General features: G+C 42.9%; 1 protein-coding gene across 1 annotated transcript in view; it reads right to left on the bottom strand.

Annotated features, from left to right (window-relative positions):
- LOC126481231 (uncharacterized) overlaps window positions 1–4811 on the bottom strand; it is a 527312-nt gene extending 522501 nt beyond the window's left edge. Inside the window, exon 1 of the mRNA XM_050104843.1 lies at window positions 4602–4811. Coding sequence (XP_049960800.1) covers window positions 4602–4620 — 19 coding nt within the window. The 5' untranslated portion in view covers window positions 4621–4811. The remainder of the gene's footprint in view (window positions 1–4601) is intronic.
- Window positions 4812–18521: the final 13710 nt, after the last annotated feature.

Here is an 18521-nt window from a genome sequence, read left to right as displayed (position 1 = left end):
AGCGCAAAAATCTAAACGTGCGAACTACCTACATCGGTGTGGATACAACATAAGCCGGTGAAGGGTAATAGAACACGTTTGAAAACCGAAATAATGATAGGTAGTTCGAGTACTTCCTCAGGAATATTAAAAAAATATCCTACAAACAAAAGTGGGAGAAATAATCTAGCTGCCGTACATCACATGAAGGGTTACTCATTAGATTCTGAAATCCTGTGTTGCCGCAAGATTTTAAGTACATATTGATGCCTCCCTCCTCTCCTCGCTACACACATATTACATACTGACCATAATATGAGTACAGACAGGAAATTAGTACAGGTGCTCCATCTGTAATTATCTTATTTCCTTGCATTTATGCACTGGATGTTCACTCATAGGGTATGATTGTAGGCGCAGAACGCCACATCCACGAAAGAAAGACGACACATAAAACATTATGGGTTTACCAACTTCAGTTATCATGGCCACGATTTTGCTTCAGGCTTTACTTGTTTTCCGCTTTTCCTTTCCACGTGGACGAGAACTGTATGTTCCTTGTTAGGACGCTCTATTGGATGATGGCCGCGTCATTATCTGTCGTCTTTAGACTGACCAACCGTTCCGGGCCACATGCCAAGTGGCCGAATCTCGAGGTCTATGCAGAGCATGGTCAACAGCACACCACTGCGAAAAGTCAAACTCGCAGAACAGACTTCTCCAGAAACAAAAGAAGCCTTTTAATTGGATTTCAGAGAGTCAATATTTAACCCACGGATTTTCAGGTACCTTACGACATGCTACTGAAACGTAACACTGCATAGAAGAATTTGTTCTCCGTGGAATTTCGAAGTAAAGGATATCCTCTGAGCGCTATGAAGTTAAGGCGGGCGAGGGCTATAGCTGAAAGTGCTGCTACGAAATACTAAGTATCTTGAAACAACATTTTTATAGTTAAGAAAACAATCATTTCTCTTATCTCTTTGTAGATCAGTGGAGATTCATAAAAAATTGTGTGAGACACGTTTGGTTGATAACAAAATAAAAATTCTGCTTATATAGTTGTTTCCACATCAGACTCATTCCATTAATAAAAGTGGCCAATTAGTTCGGCATGGTACTAGCTGTTAACGAATTGTTGAATGTTTAGTAGCAGCAGTAGTAGTAGCTTTATTCATCCGTACATCTCTTTTTACAAGGATATAGGACATGTCAACGTATGTACAAATTTAGATCAATTTAAAATAATCTAATTCGTATACACATATATTTACAGACTTCTAGTTAGAGACTATCACTAGATTCACTCTTGGTATACAATACTTTTTTACAAATAACTTATTAAATAATGTAATGCCACATTGTCCTCTCATATCTCACTATCAGTCACTGCACACACTATACACACATTGTTTCATAACACTTCACTCACTACACACACACGCACACACACACACACACACACACACACACACACACACACACATTGGTGATCTCTCAGCCATTATCTGTACCACAACTTCCCATTTGCTATCCTGAAAAACTAACTCAGCGTCCCTCCATAATGAGTGAGATGTTTAGCTCAGAAAGAGGAAGAGGTGTTAGTATTGTGCCAGCATAGCTTGGGGGTACGTGTGTCTAGAAAGGAAAAAAAACAGAAGCAAAAAACATAAAGTGAAGGTGTTATGTGGAATGTTGGATGTTTTATAATCATTATTATTATTATTATTATTTATTTGTTTAACATTTTTATCAAACCCTTACTCTGTTTTAGCTAAGTAATCCTTCAATGCATAAAATGTATTGTATGACAGGTACTTTTTAGCTGCCTTTTTAAATAACTGTATTTTTGCAATTTCTTTAATCTCTTTTGGTAATTTATTGTACAGTTTTATCTCTTGGTAGAAAATGCTGTTTTGAGTTTTATGTTTATTTTTTTATTGGTAAATGTAAGTTGAGCCTATCTCTTGTATCATGGTCATGGACAGAGCTGTTTGTGCAGTAATTACCAATGTTATTTTTGATGTGTACAAAGGAGCAGTTTCTGAACAGATCTTTACAATGAGCTCGACTACCATTTTTGGTTATGATTCTCATGGATCTTTTCTGGAGTTTGAAAATTGTGTTCATATTTTGTTCATTTGTTCCCCAAAAAAGAATGCCATAGCTAAGAATTGAGTGTACATATGAATAATATGTAACTAAAATACACTGTATGTTACACACTGATGATAGGATTCTTCGGGCATAACATGCTGATGACATTCTGTTCTGGTTTTTAAATCGTTAATGAGGAGAGATAGCAACGATTTATGCTAAATTACATTTATCTGTTTTCATTGTCGATTTCGGGCGACGAAACGCATCATTAGATGACGCAGGTTTGCGTTGACGAATGTAGAGCAGTGTATCGAGGAGTGTCAGCAATTAACTGACTTCCACGTGATTACTGCGTGAAGTACGATGTAAATTTCGTATGGAAATGTATAATACTTTTTGCGTTTCAGAGCACTTAGTAAATATCCTTCCAATTACAACATACGTTAGGAAATTTATCACAGTGTTGCTGTAGATTCTTGCTCCATTCACAAGAGGAAACTTGTGAAATCATTTCAGTCGAACAAAATATTATTTTCTACAAAGATTATCGTAACTGTGAACACAATTTTTTACGTAACGCTGTTGCATTACGTACACGAAAACCACTACGCAAGGCCAGAGATACACCTCTCATTCTCGAAAACAAAAGTAAGTTAAACTAACTGCTGGATGTATGCATAAATAATTTTATTAAATAAAGACACGGAGTCTCATGTAATATTCATTAAAGTTAAATTTATTTTACTTTTAATAATAACAGATTCTTCGTCTGGATGAGATTACCACGTACAACAAACGTCGAAAACGGGATTTAATGTTACAAACACTCCTCTCGAATGCTTTTCGTATAGACATCGTTTGTATCGGTTTTGCTAGTGACAGCGTAGTTTGGCTAGCAAACCGCAGACCCTTTGTCGCTCGGTACAATCATTTTTTACCTACAATAGTACGGAATAAATTTATGCCCATCAACAGATGAATGTTTTTGGCAATAAAACCATAATACTATCAAAGACGATGAAAGAGAAAAAGTAACAATCAATGGCCGTTAATGACTTATCTCTTTGACATTCCGCGCAACGCCTTCCGAGGAACGGATTATCTCTTCACCATATTTGATTGCGTAACTGCATTTGTTAAAACAACTTTTATTGAAAAATAATTTATATTGTCAGCATACTGCGCTGTTCAAACATTAGTTTCATTGCGTTGCGAACATAGAAGAGAAACAGCGAGAAACAACATGTAGCACATCTTTCACAGTTTAAAAGTGAGTAGTGATTTTAATGAATGGGAATATAGTTCTCGGTGAACTAGATGCTATGAGTATGTGTTTTGTAAAAGAAAAAGTATGAACACGGATACGGTAATGCTTATACATCGTCTGCAACAAAGCAAACATACACAGACACACACTTTCTCTTCCATGTAGCTGCCTCTTGCTAAATTACGAAGGGTGTATCGGAAAAATGGAAGCAGCAAACTTGTAAAATTCATCTGTAACTCCTGCAACAGCAAACATTTGATATAAGGGTAGATAATTATTGCTTTACCGTCTCATGAGTATGATATTGGAAGCGACCAGTTCGTCAACAAATTTGACAGAAAATGATAAAAAGCCTTCAAGAACGTTGTGCTAAGAGTAATCCTGTCCTTCCACTCAATGAGATATTAGTAACTGCAGTTAAGTAAAAAGGTTCAACACTTAAGTTATCAGACACCCGCAGGCAATATTCGTTCGTTACAATGCTATCATCGTTTGTTTTCTCCCAGCGTGCGCGAGAGAAAGGGGGAAGGAACAGGCATCGAAGTAAATCGTTCGATATTACTTCGGGTTCGGAGATACCTGTTGCACTGACTCGGGCAGATGTCTCTTTCAGTTCAGAAGCTTATTCAGGTAACGTTTACTTCGTGCATGGCAAATTACAGCGATCCTTAACTCTACCAGAAAATTTCTATCTGACGTCTTCGTTATTTTCCACTATTTTTAGTAATTTGCGTTTGATAAAATTTTATGTATTGAGTTCTTTGGTTTAGAATGTATTCAAAATAACTTTTTTTTTACACTTGGGAATTATTAGTGATACTTGTATCGGCAAAAAATTAATAATAAACTTGATCAAAGGAAAGGCTGCTTGACATGTTACGGAAAAGTTATTCCGGAGGTAAACGTCCGCATACTCACTACCTTTTTGGAGAAGAATATTGTATTGATAACAGAAAAAGTTATTTTTAATCTTTTCACTCTGCAGCAGAAAGTTTAGCGCTGTTTGTTTGTGTTATACGAGGTACGAAATAACAATGTTTACTCGCGTGAAGACGAGCCGCGTTCTGCAGGAGAGGCGAAGACAACGTAGCTGACGCCTCGCCGTATTCTCCAGCACGTGCCTAAAAGTTACGGGGAGCGCTGTCAGTTGTACTACAAGATCCCGGGTAAAAAATCAATGGGCGGGGAGTTATGAATGGTAGCGCGAGTACTCGGACGGAGCGCGCGCCGGCGGCAGCGGCAGCGGCACACCCACCTTCTCTGACAGGTGCCATGGTGCCGTCCTCGCAGTCAGCTGTGCAGCGCGACGCAGACCATGCCTCCACTGTCCGTACCGGATGACCGTCTCCCGCCCACGGCTGCAAAAGTCGTATAGCCGCGCCCGCGTACGCTAGCTGCTTAAAGCCCGACAACTCCTACGTCGTATTGATCGCTGCTGCGCGGCGCGCACGCCGCTCCGGCGTCTGCTTCACTTGTGCTGCACTCTAGGCAGCGCACGGCGAACTACTTTGCCGCAAGGCAGAGATTTCCACCTGCGCCAAGCTCGTGTAATATCTTTGACGACGAACACGGAATGTAAATATCTATGGAGTGAGTTTTCGGATGCGCAGAACGAGGATTCTGTACGTAGTAGCTCCTACGGCTCAAGCCACGTGATTTTAGGACGACGCACTTTAGCGCTTAGCGTATTTTGAGTGTTATTACTTCGCTGCTACAGATAGGTCACCTTCAGAAGCAGCTACAATGAAACTTTGTACAAACGATTTACAAACATCTTAACAATTTTATAACAGTAAATGTAGTCAGCTTAAACATGTGGACAGCATTGGCACAGTGATTTTTCGCCCAGTACCACAGTTCAGATTCCACTCGCGTTACGTTTTTCGATAACGGGATAAGCCATGACAGCCAACAATATTTTATTATGTGTTCTGTTGCACTTATTCATATTGTCCAATCTCTGTTCTAATTAACTACGTTACAGTACAGTAAACAGTGACGAAGTGTCATAAAAAGACAACGCAATTGGAACTATGAAATTGTTACAGTAAATACGGTAAGCAACTTGCACCTCCTGTTTGTCCATTATTATTTTCAGTTTTTCTTTTTGATGCAAGCGCAATATCTATAACATTTTTTCGCCATCTCATCAAAACGTAAAACCATAAACTATGCACAAAGAATGAAAAAAACGCAAGATCAGTGCTCGTGTTTTGGAGTAATAAAAGAAGTGACAGCCAACAACTTTTTTAAATGTTTTCTGTTGCACTGATTCATATTGTCGAATCTGTTCTAATTAATTAGGTATGCTAGAATGACAGGAAATAGTCTCATACAGAACTACTCAGATACACACAAGGGTTTGAAAACCTGCAAAAACTGGAGGGAATGTATCACTGTCATGTCTAAATTTTATCTGCTTATGAACATAGCACCAATATGTATACACTGACAGGTGGTTTACTCAGATACACTTCCAAATTTATCCAGCACTTGTCTCGCAAACACCTGGCACTAAAATCGCAAAAATTATGTGTATATTACAAGACTTTATAATACCGTGTCTCGATAATTTTGAACATCTCATATCAATACGACATTTACAACAATACGTTTGCTGTACACACCTACGAAAAGCAACTGGTCCTCCTTTCACATACTTCTCTTTACACCGGTAGCAACGACAAGACTGCACCACCGATGTTACTAAAGCTCAAACACGCAGAAACGGATATAAAACAAGGCGAATATGTGCGATCTTCAAGTTTCGCTATTACTGCAAATTGTAGACAAGCAGCATCGTCCCAAAATCACGTGACTAGCTCGGTTTGATGTTGAGAGCATGCGCAGTAGACTATGCTCTGTTCCTAGGTATATATACTCTTTGCTGGCGAACAACTGGAATAAGAGAACACAGGAACATTGCAACGGTAGCACAGTCCACTTTCACTAAGGCTGCGGTCAAATCTGGCGCGGATGTCGGTGGATTCAGCCGACGACTAACATCTGCCGAAGACGACAGAACTTCTCTGATCAGTAAGTCACCACGTGCGCGGTCATACCGAAATTCAAATCAATTTGCTTTCTTCGGTCAAAATCAACAGATGACACACGAAATAGGGACTGTGAGCAACTGGTAAGTTTTATTCAAGAAAGAGTAAGTTTGTGGCATCCTGAGGATGAAAGATACCATAGTCGGGATATAGATCGTCATCTATGGACTGAAATCGCAGGTTTATTGGAAACCACAAGTAGACAAGTAGGGAAAATCAAGTGCGTTCATGCGACAGTCAGTTTGCCAGGGGGGGGGAGGAGGGGGGGGGAGGTGGAGGGGAGGAGGGGGGCAGACGGGGCTAGACCGGAGAGTATGTTTTAAATACTTAAAATGGCGACGTTTTCCTTACTTGAACAGCGTGCAATCATTCGTTTTCTGAATTTGCGTAATGTGAAACCATTTGAAATTCATTGACAGTTGAAGGAGACATGTGGTGATGGAGTTATGGATGTGTCGAAAGTGCGTTCGTGGGTGTGACAGTTTAATGAAGGCAGAACATCGTGTGACAACAAACCGAAACAACCTCGGGCTCGCACAAGCCGGTCTGACGACATGATCGAGAAAGTGGAGAGAATTGTTTTGGGGGATGATTGCTAAACAGATCGCCTCCAGAGTTGGCATTTCTGTGGGTTCTGTGCACACAATCCTCCATGACGACCTGAAAATGCGAAAAGTGTCAACCAGGTGGGTGCCACGAATGCTGACGGACGACCACATGGCTGCCCGTGTGGCATGTTGCCAAGCAATGTTGACGCGCAACGACAGCATGAATGGGACTTTCTTCTCGTCGGTTGTGACAATGGATGAGACGTGGATGCCAATTTTCAATCCAGAAACAAAGCGCCAGTCAGCTCAATGGAAGCACACAGATTCACCGCCACCAAAAAAATTTCGGGTAAACGCCAGTGCTGAAAAAATGATGGTGTCCATGTTCTGGGACAGCGAGGGCGTAATCCTTACCCATTGCGTTCCAAAGGGCACTACGGTAACAGGTGCATCCTACATAAATGTTTTGAAGAACAAATTCCTTCCTGCACTGCAACAAAAACGTCCGGGAAGGGCTGCGCGTGTGCTGTTTCACCAAGACAACGCACCCGCACGTCGAGCTAACGTTACGCAACAGTTTCTTCGTGATAACAAGTTTGAAGTGATTCCTCATGCTCCCTACTCACCTGACCTGGCTCCTAGTGACTTTTGGCTTTTTCCAACAATGAAAGACACTTTCCGTGGCCGCACATTCACCAGCCGTGCTGCTATTGCCTCAGCGATTTTCCAGTGGTCAAAACAGACTCCTAAAGAAGCCTTCGCCGCTGCCATGGAATCATGGCGTCAGCATTGTGAAAAATGTGTACGTCTGCAGGGCGATTACGTCGAGAAGTAACGCCAGTTTCATCGATTTCGGGTGAGTAGTTAATTAGAAAAAAAAATCGGAGGTCTTAGAACTTGAATGCACCTCGTATTACTGCTTACTGGCGTACCAGTAAAGCGGCGATTCTGTTATATGAAGTGGTTTGCAAATGTGCTGCTCGTGTTTCGACGTTTCAATGCTTTAGGTGTTCAGAGAATATTATTCTAAACTTTATGCTTGTCTTTCACACGTATGCTGAATGATAGTCACTGAAGGTTATTGACGTTCGTCTGCATAACTTCAGATAAATACAGGAAAACGGAGTGTATGTAAGATTGCTTTTCAAGGTCACCACGAATCGTCTTGAGTATGTAACAGAATGTTTCTCCCTCCCTCTCGTATATTCGTAGAACTTGTCTGATAATTCGGAAACTGAGGACAGAGTGTACAGTAGTCGCTACGATCTTTTCGAGACTGACATAGCTCATTCTTTTTAATAGCAAAGGTCGCAATGCTGCACTCGTCTCCAAGCGCAGAGGCGTCGTGGTATCCCCGACCACTCAAGGAGGCTAAACTCTAACCTGCTTCATACTAGTATAGATTCTAACCTAACTTAAACTCCTTGACCCCGGCAAAAGCTAACAAATGGGATCGGGCGCGCTGTGACCAAGCTGCCGACCGATGTTATGGGGCAACCTCAGCTGACAGCGTCTAGGTACTGATCCGGTGCCACTGCGAACGCAACATAAGTCGAAATTCGTGATAATCCCGAGTGAGTTTTTTTATTCCGAAGTGAAGCACCCTGTGACTGTACTGGAAATATACCGCGCCAAGCTAATTTAATGTAAAACGTTGAACGTGTCTCCTCCACTCCCATTCGTTTGACTGGAGGCCGGTAATGAGTGACGTTTGTATCATTGTGGGTCACAGGCGGACAGCGAAGTCAAAGTCTTCACAGTTTGCTTGTTTAAACTCGTATGTATTGTGTTAAATGACATCTCTGTGGTCGCTTAAATGTGTATCAAAGTGTAGCATGGTACAATAAAGTAACCAGAATGGGTGTTAGGAGTAAATATACGTAATTGAGTTTGAAGATAAAATGAGAGTGCTTGATAAAACCCAAGCCGATGCTTCAGCTCAGACTGTTTCGACAGAATTTGGCGTTGCTACGTGGACTGTTTACAACATTAAGAGAAACCGCAATAAAATTCGGACGACGGGCTAAAACAAGACGAATTAGCCAGGAAGTAAAAAGGATAATTGGACAAATACTGTTGAAGCTCTGTACACATTTACAAACGACAAAGCTCTGATGGAGTTCCGACACGAGGAGTCGAATTGCAGGCTCCAGCGGAAAGATTTGCAGATAAATTGAGCCAAACAGGTTTCAAGGATAGTAGTGAATGGCTGTTCAGATGCCTAATCAGCGCAATGCAGAAGAATGTCTGAGGAAAGTTTCAGTGCTGACGTTGCAAATACTGAACCATTTCGTACGGAATTAATGTCTGTTAGAGAACGGAAAATTTATCTGTCGCGCAGGTCAACATCAGAGATGAAACTGACTTTGTTTTGCAAGTTCCGCCTTAACTGACCTGTCCTCGGTAGCACGAATCTTGATTGCCTTGAAGCTGAAAGTTTAAATGAGAGCACGATGATGTTTGCTGAAAGATGTACACAACTCAGTATTTTTGGTGAAATTAACACACACATTTGATTACGTTCAAAGTTCACTTTTTAATTACAGCGACCAGTTTTTACACTACACAAGTCTTCAGGCCGGCACACACAAATTTCAGTGTCGAAGTTGAATATTCAGTTGTGGCGAGGCTGGCGAACCGCCACTTACCATCCGGCGGCAGCTCCTGCTGGTGCGCCAGGCTTGTAAGTTTCTTGCAGCTTCCAGCTCGCCTGCTCAACGTCTTGTTGCCCATCCACCTCTGGACCGCCTTTTTTCCCGCCGTCCCCGGGCTACGTTGCCGTTTGGGATCCGTGTGCAACGTGTACTAGAGTCCTTCGGTGTGGAGCCTGTACAACCCCAAATCCAAGGTTTTAACCGCCTGCCACCCTGGTTACTGAAGAGGCCCGGAGTGATTTTAGATTTATTGCAGTACAAGAGAGATTGCACTCCTGCCACCGTTTTTAATGCAGCATTTTCTGCCATTTTATCTGAGCACCACGACTATGTAGCTGTTTTTACGGATGGGTCGAAACAAGGGGATTCTGTTGGTTGCTCAGTTGTTTTTCCATATCGTGTCCTCAAGGTCCGACTGCCTCAGACTTTTACTGTCTTTGATGCAGAATTGTTTGCGATCTTGCGGGTACTGGAGCACATGATACATTCTTCCTCTCCTAAATTTCTTGTCTGTTCCGATTCACTCAGTGCCCTTCACTCATTGCAACGTTTGTATCCGGCAGACAAAATAGTCCAGACCATCCAGGATGCCCTCCTCCGACTACAGCGACTGGGGAAGGTTGTAGCTTTCTGCTGGGTTCCGGGGCATGTCGGCATTGCTGGGAATGAAAGGGCAGATCTCGCAGCCAAGGAGGCGTGTCTCGCCCCACAAGTACCTCAGTGTGCTATCTCCCTGCACGCACTCACCACGCTGTTGAGCTCACGGGTCATGCGTCGGTGGGAGGATGAGTGGCTGGAAGTGACTGACAATAAGCTCCGTATAGTCAAGCCCACAACGCGTGTGTGGTGTACTTCCTTTCAGCCCCATCGACGGGACGAGGTTCTCCTCACTCGGCTTCGAATAGGCCACAGCCCTATGACGCACGACTTCCTGCTCCGGCGAGAGGACCCTCCAATGTGTGGTGCTTGCGGCGTCCAGGTCACTGTGCGCCACGTTTTATTGGATTGCGTTTTATTTTCTAACCACCGGGCCGCGGCTGACTTGCCAGCGGACCTGCCGTCCCTTTTAGGCAACACTCGGACGAATGTGGTTAAAGTTTTAAAGTTCTGTGCCCTGTCAAATGTTTTTACAAAGATTTTAGGGAGAGGATTTTAATTTACTCACTGTGTGACAAGCTCACCCATATTTTATGTAAGTGGCCAGCCAATAACAATTTCCTGTGACATTCTTGTTGCTATGTTTCCCCTTTCCTTAGGTTTCACTTTCTTATGCAGCATTTTCCTTCTTTTCCTGCTTTCTTTGAGTGTGTGCTTTAGTTTTCTTAGGTCTGTCCACATTCGCTCCTTTTAATGTGTGTCAGGGCGCTGATGACCTCGATGTTGAGCGCCCATAAGCCCCAACACACCACCACCACCACCACCAAAAAACTGCTCGATTCAGTCACATTAATTTGACCACCGTCTATCTTCGAAGTCAACGTACAATAAGCACCAAGGGCGGCAGATGGCAGCACTAGCATGGAGGATATAAAAAGCGTGTCTAGAGGACACAGGAAACAGAGCAGTTGTCATAATGCGGAAACTGAGATGTCCAAAAGTGCACGATCATTGGCTTCGGAGCAAGAGTGGAAGCATTTCCGAAATGGCTAGGTCTGTTAACTGTCCGCATGCCGCTGTGGTGAAAGTGTGCCGTGCTTGACATAATGGCGCCATCCACACCTGCCGCCGAGGGAGCTGTGGTGCACCACAGCCATGGATGAGAGAGGTGAGCGACTGCTGAGAAGATGTGTACCTGCGAGTCTCCGTGCAACTGTTGAGCAACTGACCTCCCAGATTAACCAGGGGGCCACCAACAGTGTCTTCTGAACGACTGTTCAGCCAACGTTGCTGGGTATGGGCCTCCGCAGGAGGTTGGTTGGTTGTTTCGGGGAAGGAGACCAGACAGCGAGGTCATCGGTCACATCAGATTATGGAAGGACAGGGAAGGAAATTGGCCGTGCCCTTTGAAAGGAACCATCCCGGCATTTGCCTGGAGTGATTTAGGGAAATCACGGAAAACCTAAATCAGGCTGGCTGGACGCGGGGTTGAACCGTCGTCCTCCCGAATGCGAGTCCAGTGTGCTAGCCACTGCGCCACCTCGCTCGGTCCCGCAGGAGGCGCCTGGTTCACGCATCCGTGCTGGTTGCTGCTCATCGGCAGCGAAGGCTGGAATTTGTACGCCAATAACGCAACTGGGCGTCCATTGAGTGTTGACAGGTGGCCTTTTCTCGTCGGAAGGGTCCTGATCGCAGAGGGAAGCGTTATGGTCTGGGGAATTTTTTCATGGCATTCCCTGGGTGATCTGGTCATTCTGCAAGGCACAGTGAATTAACACAAGTACGCATCTACCCTTGGAGATAATGTCTACCCCTACGTGCTGTTTGTTTTTCCTCTGCAAGATGGCATCTACCAGTAGAATAATGCAATGAATGTGCCACACAGTATGCTGCCTCTATAGGCGTCAGTAATTACGAAAGTGTTGTCAGTGCACGAACTGATCTCTCGACTATGCCCATAAATACTAGGTGGGATTCATGTCGACCATCCCATTCTATCCAACTGTGCAGAATGTTCTTCAAACCAATAGTGTACAATTATACAAGGTGTTTATAAATGATTATCAGGGTTTTAAAGCTTTATAATATTTATTATATTAAACTTACAGTTATGATATGTCAAATGAAAGAGCAACTCAAACGGTTTTACCAAGATCGGATTGTAGCCTATCACGATTGCGGTTTATCGTATCGCGACATTCCTGCTCGCTTATAGTAGTTGTCCATAGGACTGACGACCGTAATTTTCCCCAAATCTCAAATATCTAATTAACGCCAGTTAATTGTTAACGTAACGACCGCACGTTTACTTTCTTTATTAACTTTACCCTTTTTCAAAATTAATTTCCACCAATTTCACTTGCATTTTTCCTTTCATTTAGATGTAACCCTTCCTCCCTCTTTACCGACAGATTAACTTCGGTGACGATTGCTTTTCCCAAATTTCCATTCGGTACACGCGGTTTAATTTTTCACTGCCATTAAGGTCGGTAAGTGAGGGGGAGGTTACGCGCGGCGACCTGGTGACAGGACGATCTTCGGATTTGAGGTTATTCTGGACACGAATTTTTCATTGTGCAAATCTCGTAACAAAATACTGGTTGCGAACAGGTCGTTACGTCAGCGAGAATCCTAATTAGATGAGATTTGGCATTTATATTGAAAATTGGTAAAATGAGTGAAGGCAACAATTACCAGAATTTGGTAGACATGGGTACGAAACAATCGGTCGAACAGTGGGAAACACGCACCGCTGAACCCATTGTTCAGGGGCAGGCGGCAAGCATGAAAGACGCGACCGCCGAAACGCAATAAGGAGCAGAAGTGGAATTCCAAGCTATAGAAAATGTATTGGAATCGGAAGTGAAAATTAAATATGAACACCTTGATGACGAATACGGGGGAACATTTATGGAGGAACCCTCTACGGAAGTAAAACCGGTAGTTTCCGGGAATTTAACTGATTCATTGAATGTTTGATTAACGAAATCAAGGCTCAGTCTAGCAAGATAGAAATTCAATCGGCAGAAATTAAAGCTCAGTCTGAAAAAATTGACAGGAAGCTAGACAATCAGAACAAAGCTATTAATGTTGTTAACAACAATGTGGGAGTTGTTGACGAAAAAGTTGATAAAATCAAAGAAGATATTGTTGTGATTAATACCGAAATCGGTAATCTTAAACAGGAAATGATAGGAGTTCAGGCGGAAATTGCGAGCATAAATAGCCATTTTGACTCCGAAATTAGCAGAATCGAGAAAAGTGTAGGAGAAGCAGTTGCTCCGATCATCGAGAATAAGGTGACGGAACAAATTCAATTAGTGAAAAAAGAGGATCAACAGAAGGTGGAAACTTTAAAGGCTTTGGTATCCGAGGTAGATACTGAAGTGAGGAAGCAGGCTAATACCTGCGAAGAGAAAAAGATGGAAGTGGAAACGCTTGCGACAACCACATGCCAAGTAATTACGAGAGTGTCGGAATAAGAAAAGAAACTTGACGAAAAACAGAGCTATGTGCCAATCTGTGCACATAGTTCGGAATTGTTGACGAAAGAGGAGCGGTTCGACCCCTTGAAAAGACGCGGTATACACGCGACCGATTTCATTAAAAATTATGAAAGAATTTTACCCAGATCATGGACTAATGAGAGAAAAATTAATGCGGTTATTGACGTGACCAAAACGGCCTTGCTGTGCTGGTACTGCGAACGGCTGAAAGCAAGGGGAAACTACAGTCGTAATTTTTCCCAAGGGCATGCAGCTTTACTGTATGATTAAATGATGATGGCGTCCTCTTGGGTAAAATATTCCGGAGGTAAAATAGTCCCCCATTCGGATATCCGGGCGGGGACTACTCAAGAGGATGTCGTTATCAGGAGAAAGAAAACTGGCGTTCTACGGATCGGAGCGTGGAATGTCAGATCCCTTAATCGGGCAGGTAGGTTAGAAAATTTAAAAAGGGAAATGGATAGGTTAAAGTTAGATATTGTGGGAATTAGTGAAGTTCGGTGGCAGGAGGAGCAAGACTTCTGGTCAGGTGGCTACAGGTTTATAAACACAAAGTCAAATAGGGGTAATGCAGGAGTAGGTTTAATAATGAATAGGAAAATAGGAATGCGGGTAAGCTACTACAAACAGCATAGTGAACGCATTATTGTGGCCAAGATAGATACGAAGCCCACACCTACTACAGTAGTACAAGTTTATATGCCAACTAGCTCTGCAGATGACGAAGAAATTGAAGAAATGTATGATGAAATAAAAGAAATTATTCAGATACTGAAGGAAGACGAAAATTTAATAGTCATGGGTGACTGGAATTCGAGTGTAGGAAAAGGGAGAGAAGGAAACGTAGTAGGTGAATATGGATTGGGGCTAAGAAATGAAAGAGGAAGCCGCCTGGTAGAATTTTGCACAGAGCGCAACATAATCATAGCTAACACTTGGTTTAAGAATCATGAAAGAAGGTTGTACACATGGAAGAACCCTGGAGATATTAAAAGGTATCAGATAGATTATATAATGGTAAGACAGAGATTTAGGAACCAGGTTTTAAATTGTAAGACATTTCCAGGGGCAGATGTGGACTCTGACCACAATCTATTGGTTATGACCTGTAAATTAAAACTGAAGAAACTGCAAAAAGGTGGGAATTTAAGGAGATGGGAGCTGGATAAACTGAAAGAACCAGAGGTTGTACAGAGTTTCAGGGAGAGCATAAGGGAACAATTGACAGGAATGAGGGAAAGAAATACAGTAGAAGAAGAATGGGTAGCTTTGAGGGATGAAGTAGTGAAGGCACCAGAGGATCAAGTAGGTAAAAAGACGAGGGCTTGTGGAAGTCCTTGGGTAACAGAAGAAATATTGAATTTAATTGATGAAAGGAGAAAATATAAAAATGCAGTAAATGAAGCAGGCAAAAAGGAATACAAACGTCTCAAAAATGAGATCGACAGGAAGTGCAAAATGGCTAAGCAGGGGTGGCTAGAGGACAAATGTAAGGATGTAGAGGCTTATCTCACTAGGGGTAAGACAGATACTGCCTACAGGAAAATTAAAGAGACCTTTGGAGATAAGAGAACGACTTGTATGAATATCAAGAGCTCAGATGGAAACCCAGTTCTAAGCAAAGAAGGGAAAGCAGAAAGGTGGAAGGAGTATATAGAGGGTCTATACAAGGGCGATGTACTTGAGGAAAATATTATGGAAATGGAAGAGGATGTGGATGAAGATGAAATGGGAGATACGATACTGCGTGAAGAGTTTGACAGAGCACTGAAAGACCTGAGGCGAAACAAGGCCCCCGGAGTAGACAACATTCCATTGGAACTACTGACGGCCCTGGGAGAGCCAGACCTGACAAAACTCTACCATCTGGTGAGCAAAATGTATGAAACAGGCGAAATACCCTCAGACTTCAAGAAGAATATAATAATTCCAATCCCAAAGAAAGCAGGTGTTGACAGATGTGAAAATTACCGAACTATCAGTTTAATAAGTCACAGCTGCAAAATACTAACACGAATTCTTTACAGACGAATGGAAAAACTAGTAGAAACCAATCTCGGGGAAGATCAGTTTGGATTCCGTAGAAACACTGTAACACATGAGGCAATACTGACCTGACGACTTATCTTAGAAGAAAGATTAAGGAAAGGCAAACCTACGTTTCTAGCATTCGTAGACTTAGAGAACGCTTCTGACAATGTTGACTGGAATACTCTCTTTCAAATTCTAAAGGTGGCAGGGGTAAAATACAGGGAGCGGAAGGCTATTTACAATTTGTACAGAAACCAGATGGCAGTTATAAGAGTCGAGGGACATGAAAGGGAAGCAGTGGTTGGGAAGGGAGTAAGACAGGGTTGTAGCCTCTCTCCGATGTTGTTCAATCTGTATATTGAGCAAGCAGTAAAGGAAACAAAAGAAAAATTCGGAGTAGGTATTAAAATCCATGGAGAAGAAATAAAAACTTTGAGGTTCGCCGATGATATTGTAATTCTGTCAGAGACAGAAAAGGACTTCGAAGAGCAGTTGAATGGAATGGACAGTGTCTTGAAAGGAGGATATAAGATGAACATCAACAAAAGCAAAACGAGGATAATGGAATGTAGTCGAATTAAGTCGGGTGATGCTGAGGGAATTAGATTAGGAAATGAGACACTTAAAGTAGTAAAGGAGTTTTGCTATTTGTGGAGCAAAATAACTGATGATGGTCAAAGTAGAGAGGATATAAAATGTAGACTGGCAATGGCAAGGAAAGCGTTTCTGAAGAACAGAAATTTGTTAACATCGAGTATAGATTTAAGTGTCAGGAGGTCGTTTCTGAAAGTATTTGTATGGAGTGAAGCCATCTATGGAAGTGAAACATGGACGATAAATAGTTTGCACAAGAAGAGAATAGAAGCTTTCGAAATGTGGTGCTACAGAAGAATGCTGAAGATTAGGTGGGTAGATCACATAACTAATGAAGAAGTATTGAATAGGATTGGGGAGAAGAGAAGTTTGTGGCACAACTTGACCAGAAGAAGGGATCGGTTGGTAGGACATGTTCTGAGGCATCAAGGGGTCACCAATTTAGTATTGGAGGGCAGCGTGGAGGGTAAAAATCGTAGAGGGAGACCAAGAGATGAATACACTAAGCAGATTCAGAAGGATGTAGGTTGCAGTAGGTACTGGGAGATGAAGAAGCTTGCACAGGATACAGTAGCATGGAGAGCTGCATCAAACCAGTCTCAGGACTGAAGACTACAACAACAACTTTGACGTGTTGGCTGGTGGTGCCAAGCGTTAGGGCTTAAACCTCAACATCACAAACCCGACTTTCGACGAGTTTAAAAATTTGTTTCTGGCTGAATACTGGTCGGAGCCAAAACAACAAAGTGTCTGGCGCGAACTTGTCATATCGAGGCCTTTCGATGCGTATTCGCGCGGCTCGATGAAGGAGTTTTGTGAGGGCTAGATCCGCAAGTTGGAATATTTGCGTGATCGCCGCACGGAATCCGAAATAGTCTGGGAACTCTACAAGAAGCTACCAGATGATACAAAACGCTACGTAGGAAGCAATTACAGGACAATCAATGATTTCCTGGAAGGAGTTGAGGACGAGGACAATTGGCGCAATAATCGTAACAATGGTAGAGGCTGTGGTAAGAACAATGGGTACCACAACCACAACAACGATGACCATGGGAATAATGCATACCGCAACCATGGCAGCAATAACAATAATGGTTCGGACCGTAATAACAATCGGTACAATGCAAATAATAACAGGAATGACGGAAACCAGTATCATACTAGCGTGATACGGGCTGCGCAGAATAGTAATAACGCCAGAGGGTGTGACCAGCCGCCTCAGCAGTATCCGGGGAGCGTATCTGCTGGGACGAGACAGGGAAACCATTAGCCGCGCCGGTGAGGGGCCGACCGGGCGTGGAGAAATTTTGGCGGCCCAATAACAGGAGAAAACCCAGGTGTCGTCGTTATGAAAATTCCGTATGGAATAATCAACAGCGGGAGAGTGTGCCAGTGTTAGGAGAAAGGAGTGCGCCCACAAGTAGATCAGCTGTAGACACGGCAGTAGAAAATACATTCACTGTCAGTGAGAACAATTTAAGTAGTGTTCCGGAAATCGATTATAAAGTGGCAGCTGTAGCACCCACAGCGGAACTGGAGATTGAGTTTAAGAATGATTGGCAAGTGTTGAGAGAAGATCAGATGTCGGATAAAACGTCCGTCATCGAGCGAGGAGATGCAGAGAGGGATGAGGTCTGGTTAAGGCAGTTCGGTCGCTTATACGACGAACTAAGAGATTATAGGGGCCTGTACGGGAGAAGTGTTTATGGGGAGCGCGGGCAGGATTTGCCGCGTCTCGTCCCACAGGAAGATAGTATTTGTGAAGTGATAGAAAATTGTGGCCCTGACCGGCAGACTTTACCGAAAGTTATAGTGGTAGAAGTGGCCGACTCATCCGACGCAAAACTCCAGTTTAAACACTGCTAAAGTATTAAGGAGAAAGATTACGAGAATTTTAGTGATAGCTGGACACGATTGGTAGAGAAGCACGTAGATTACAGCGTGTATGAGGTTAGAGCTGACGTTATACGGTCGGACGGTAGCAGTGTGGGTTGTGCAGATCGAGAGGAAGTAATTGCAGATACTACTGGGCACATTCCTCAAGGTAGATTGGCAGATGAGATCAATCTGGCTCAAGAGGAATCAACGAAGGTGACAATTAGTGAAGTGATAGCAAAGCAACACTTACTAGTTGACGAGTTACAGGAAAAGGTTTCGGTATTGGAGGCGAAGCTACAGACTAAGCCTCA

The sequence above is a fragment of the Schistocerca serialis genome, chromosome 5 (genome assembly GCF_023864345.2).
Source record: "Schistocerca serialis cubense isolate TAMUIC-IGC-003099 chromosome 5, iqSchSeri2.2, whole genome shotgun sequence".
NCBI lineage: Eukaryota > Metazoa > Arthropoda > Insecta > Orthoptera > Acrididae > Schistocerca > Schistocerca serialis.
This window is presented reverse-complemented; position numbering and strand designations above follow the sequence as displayed.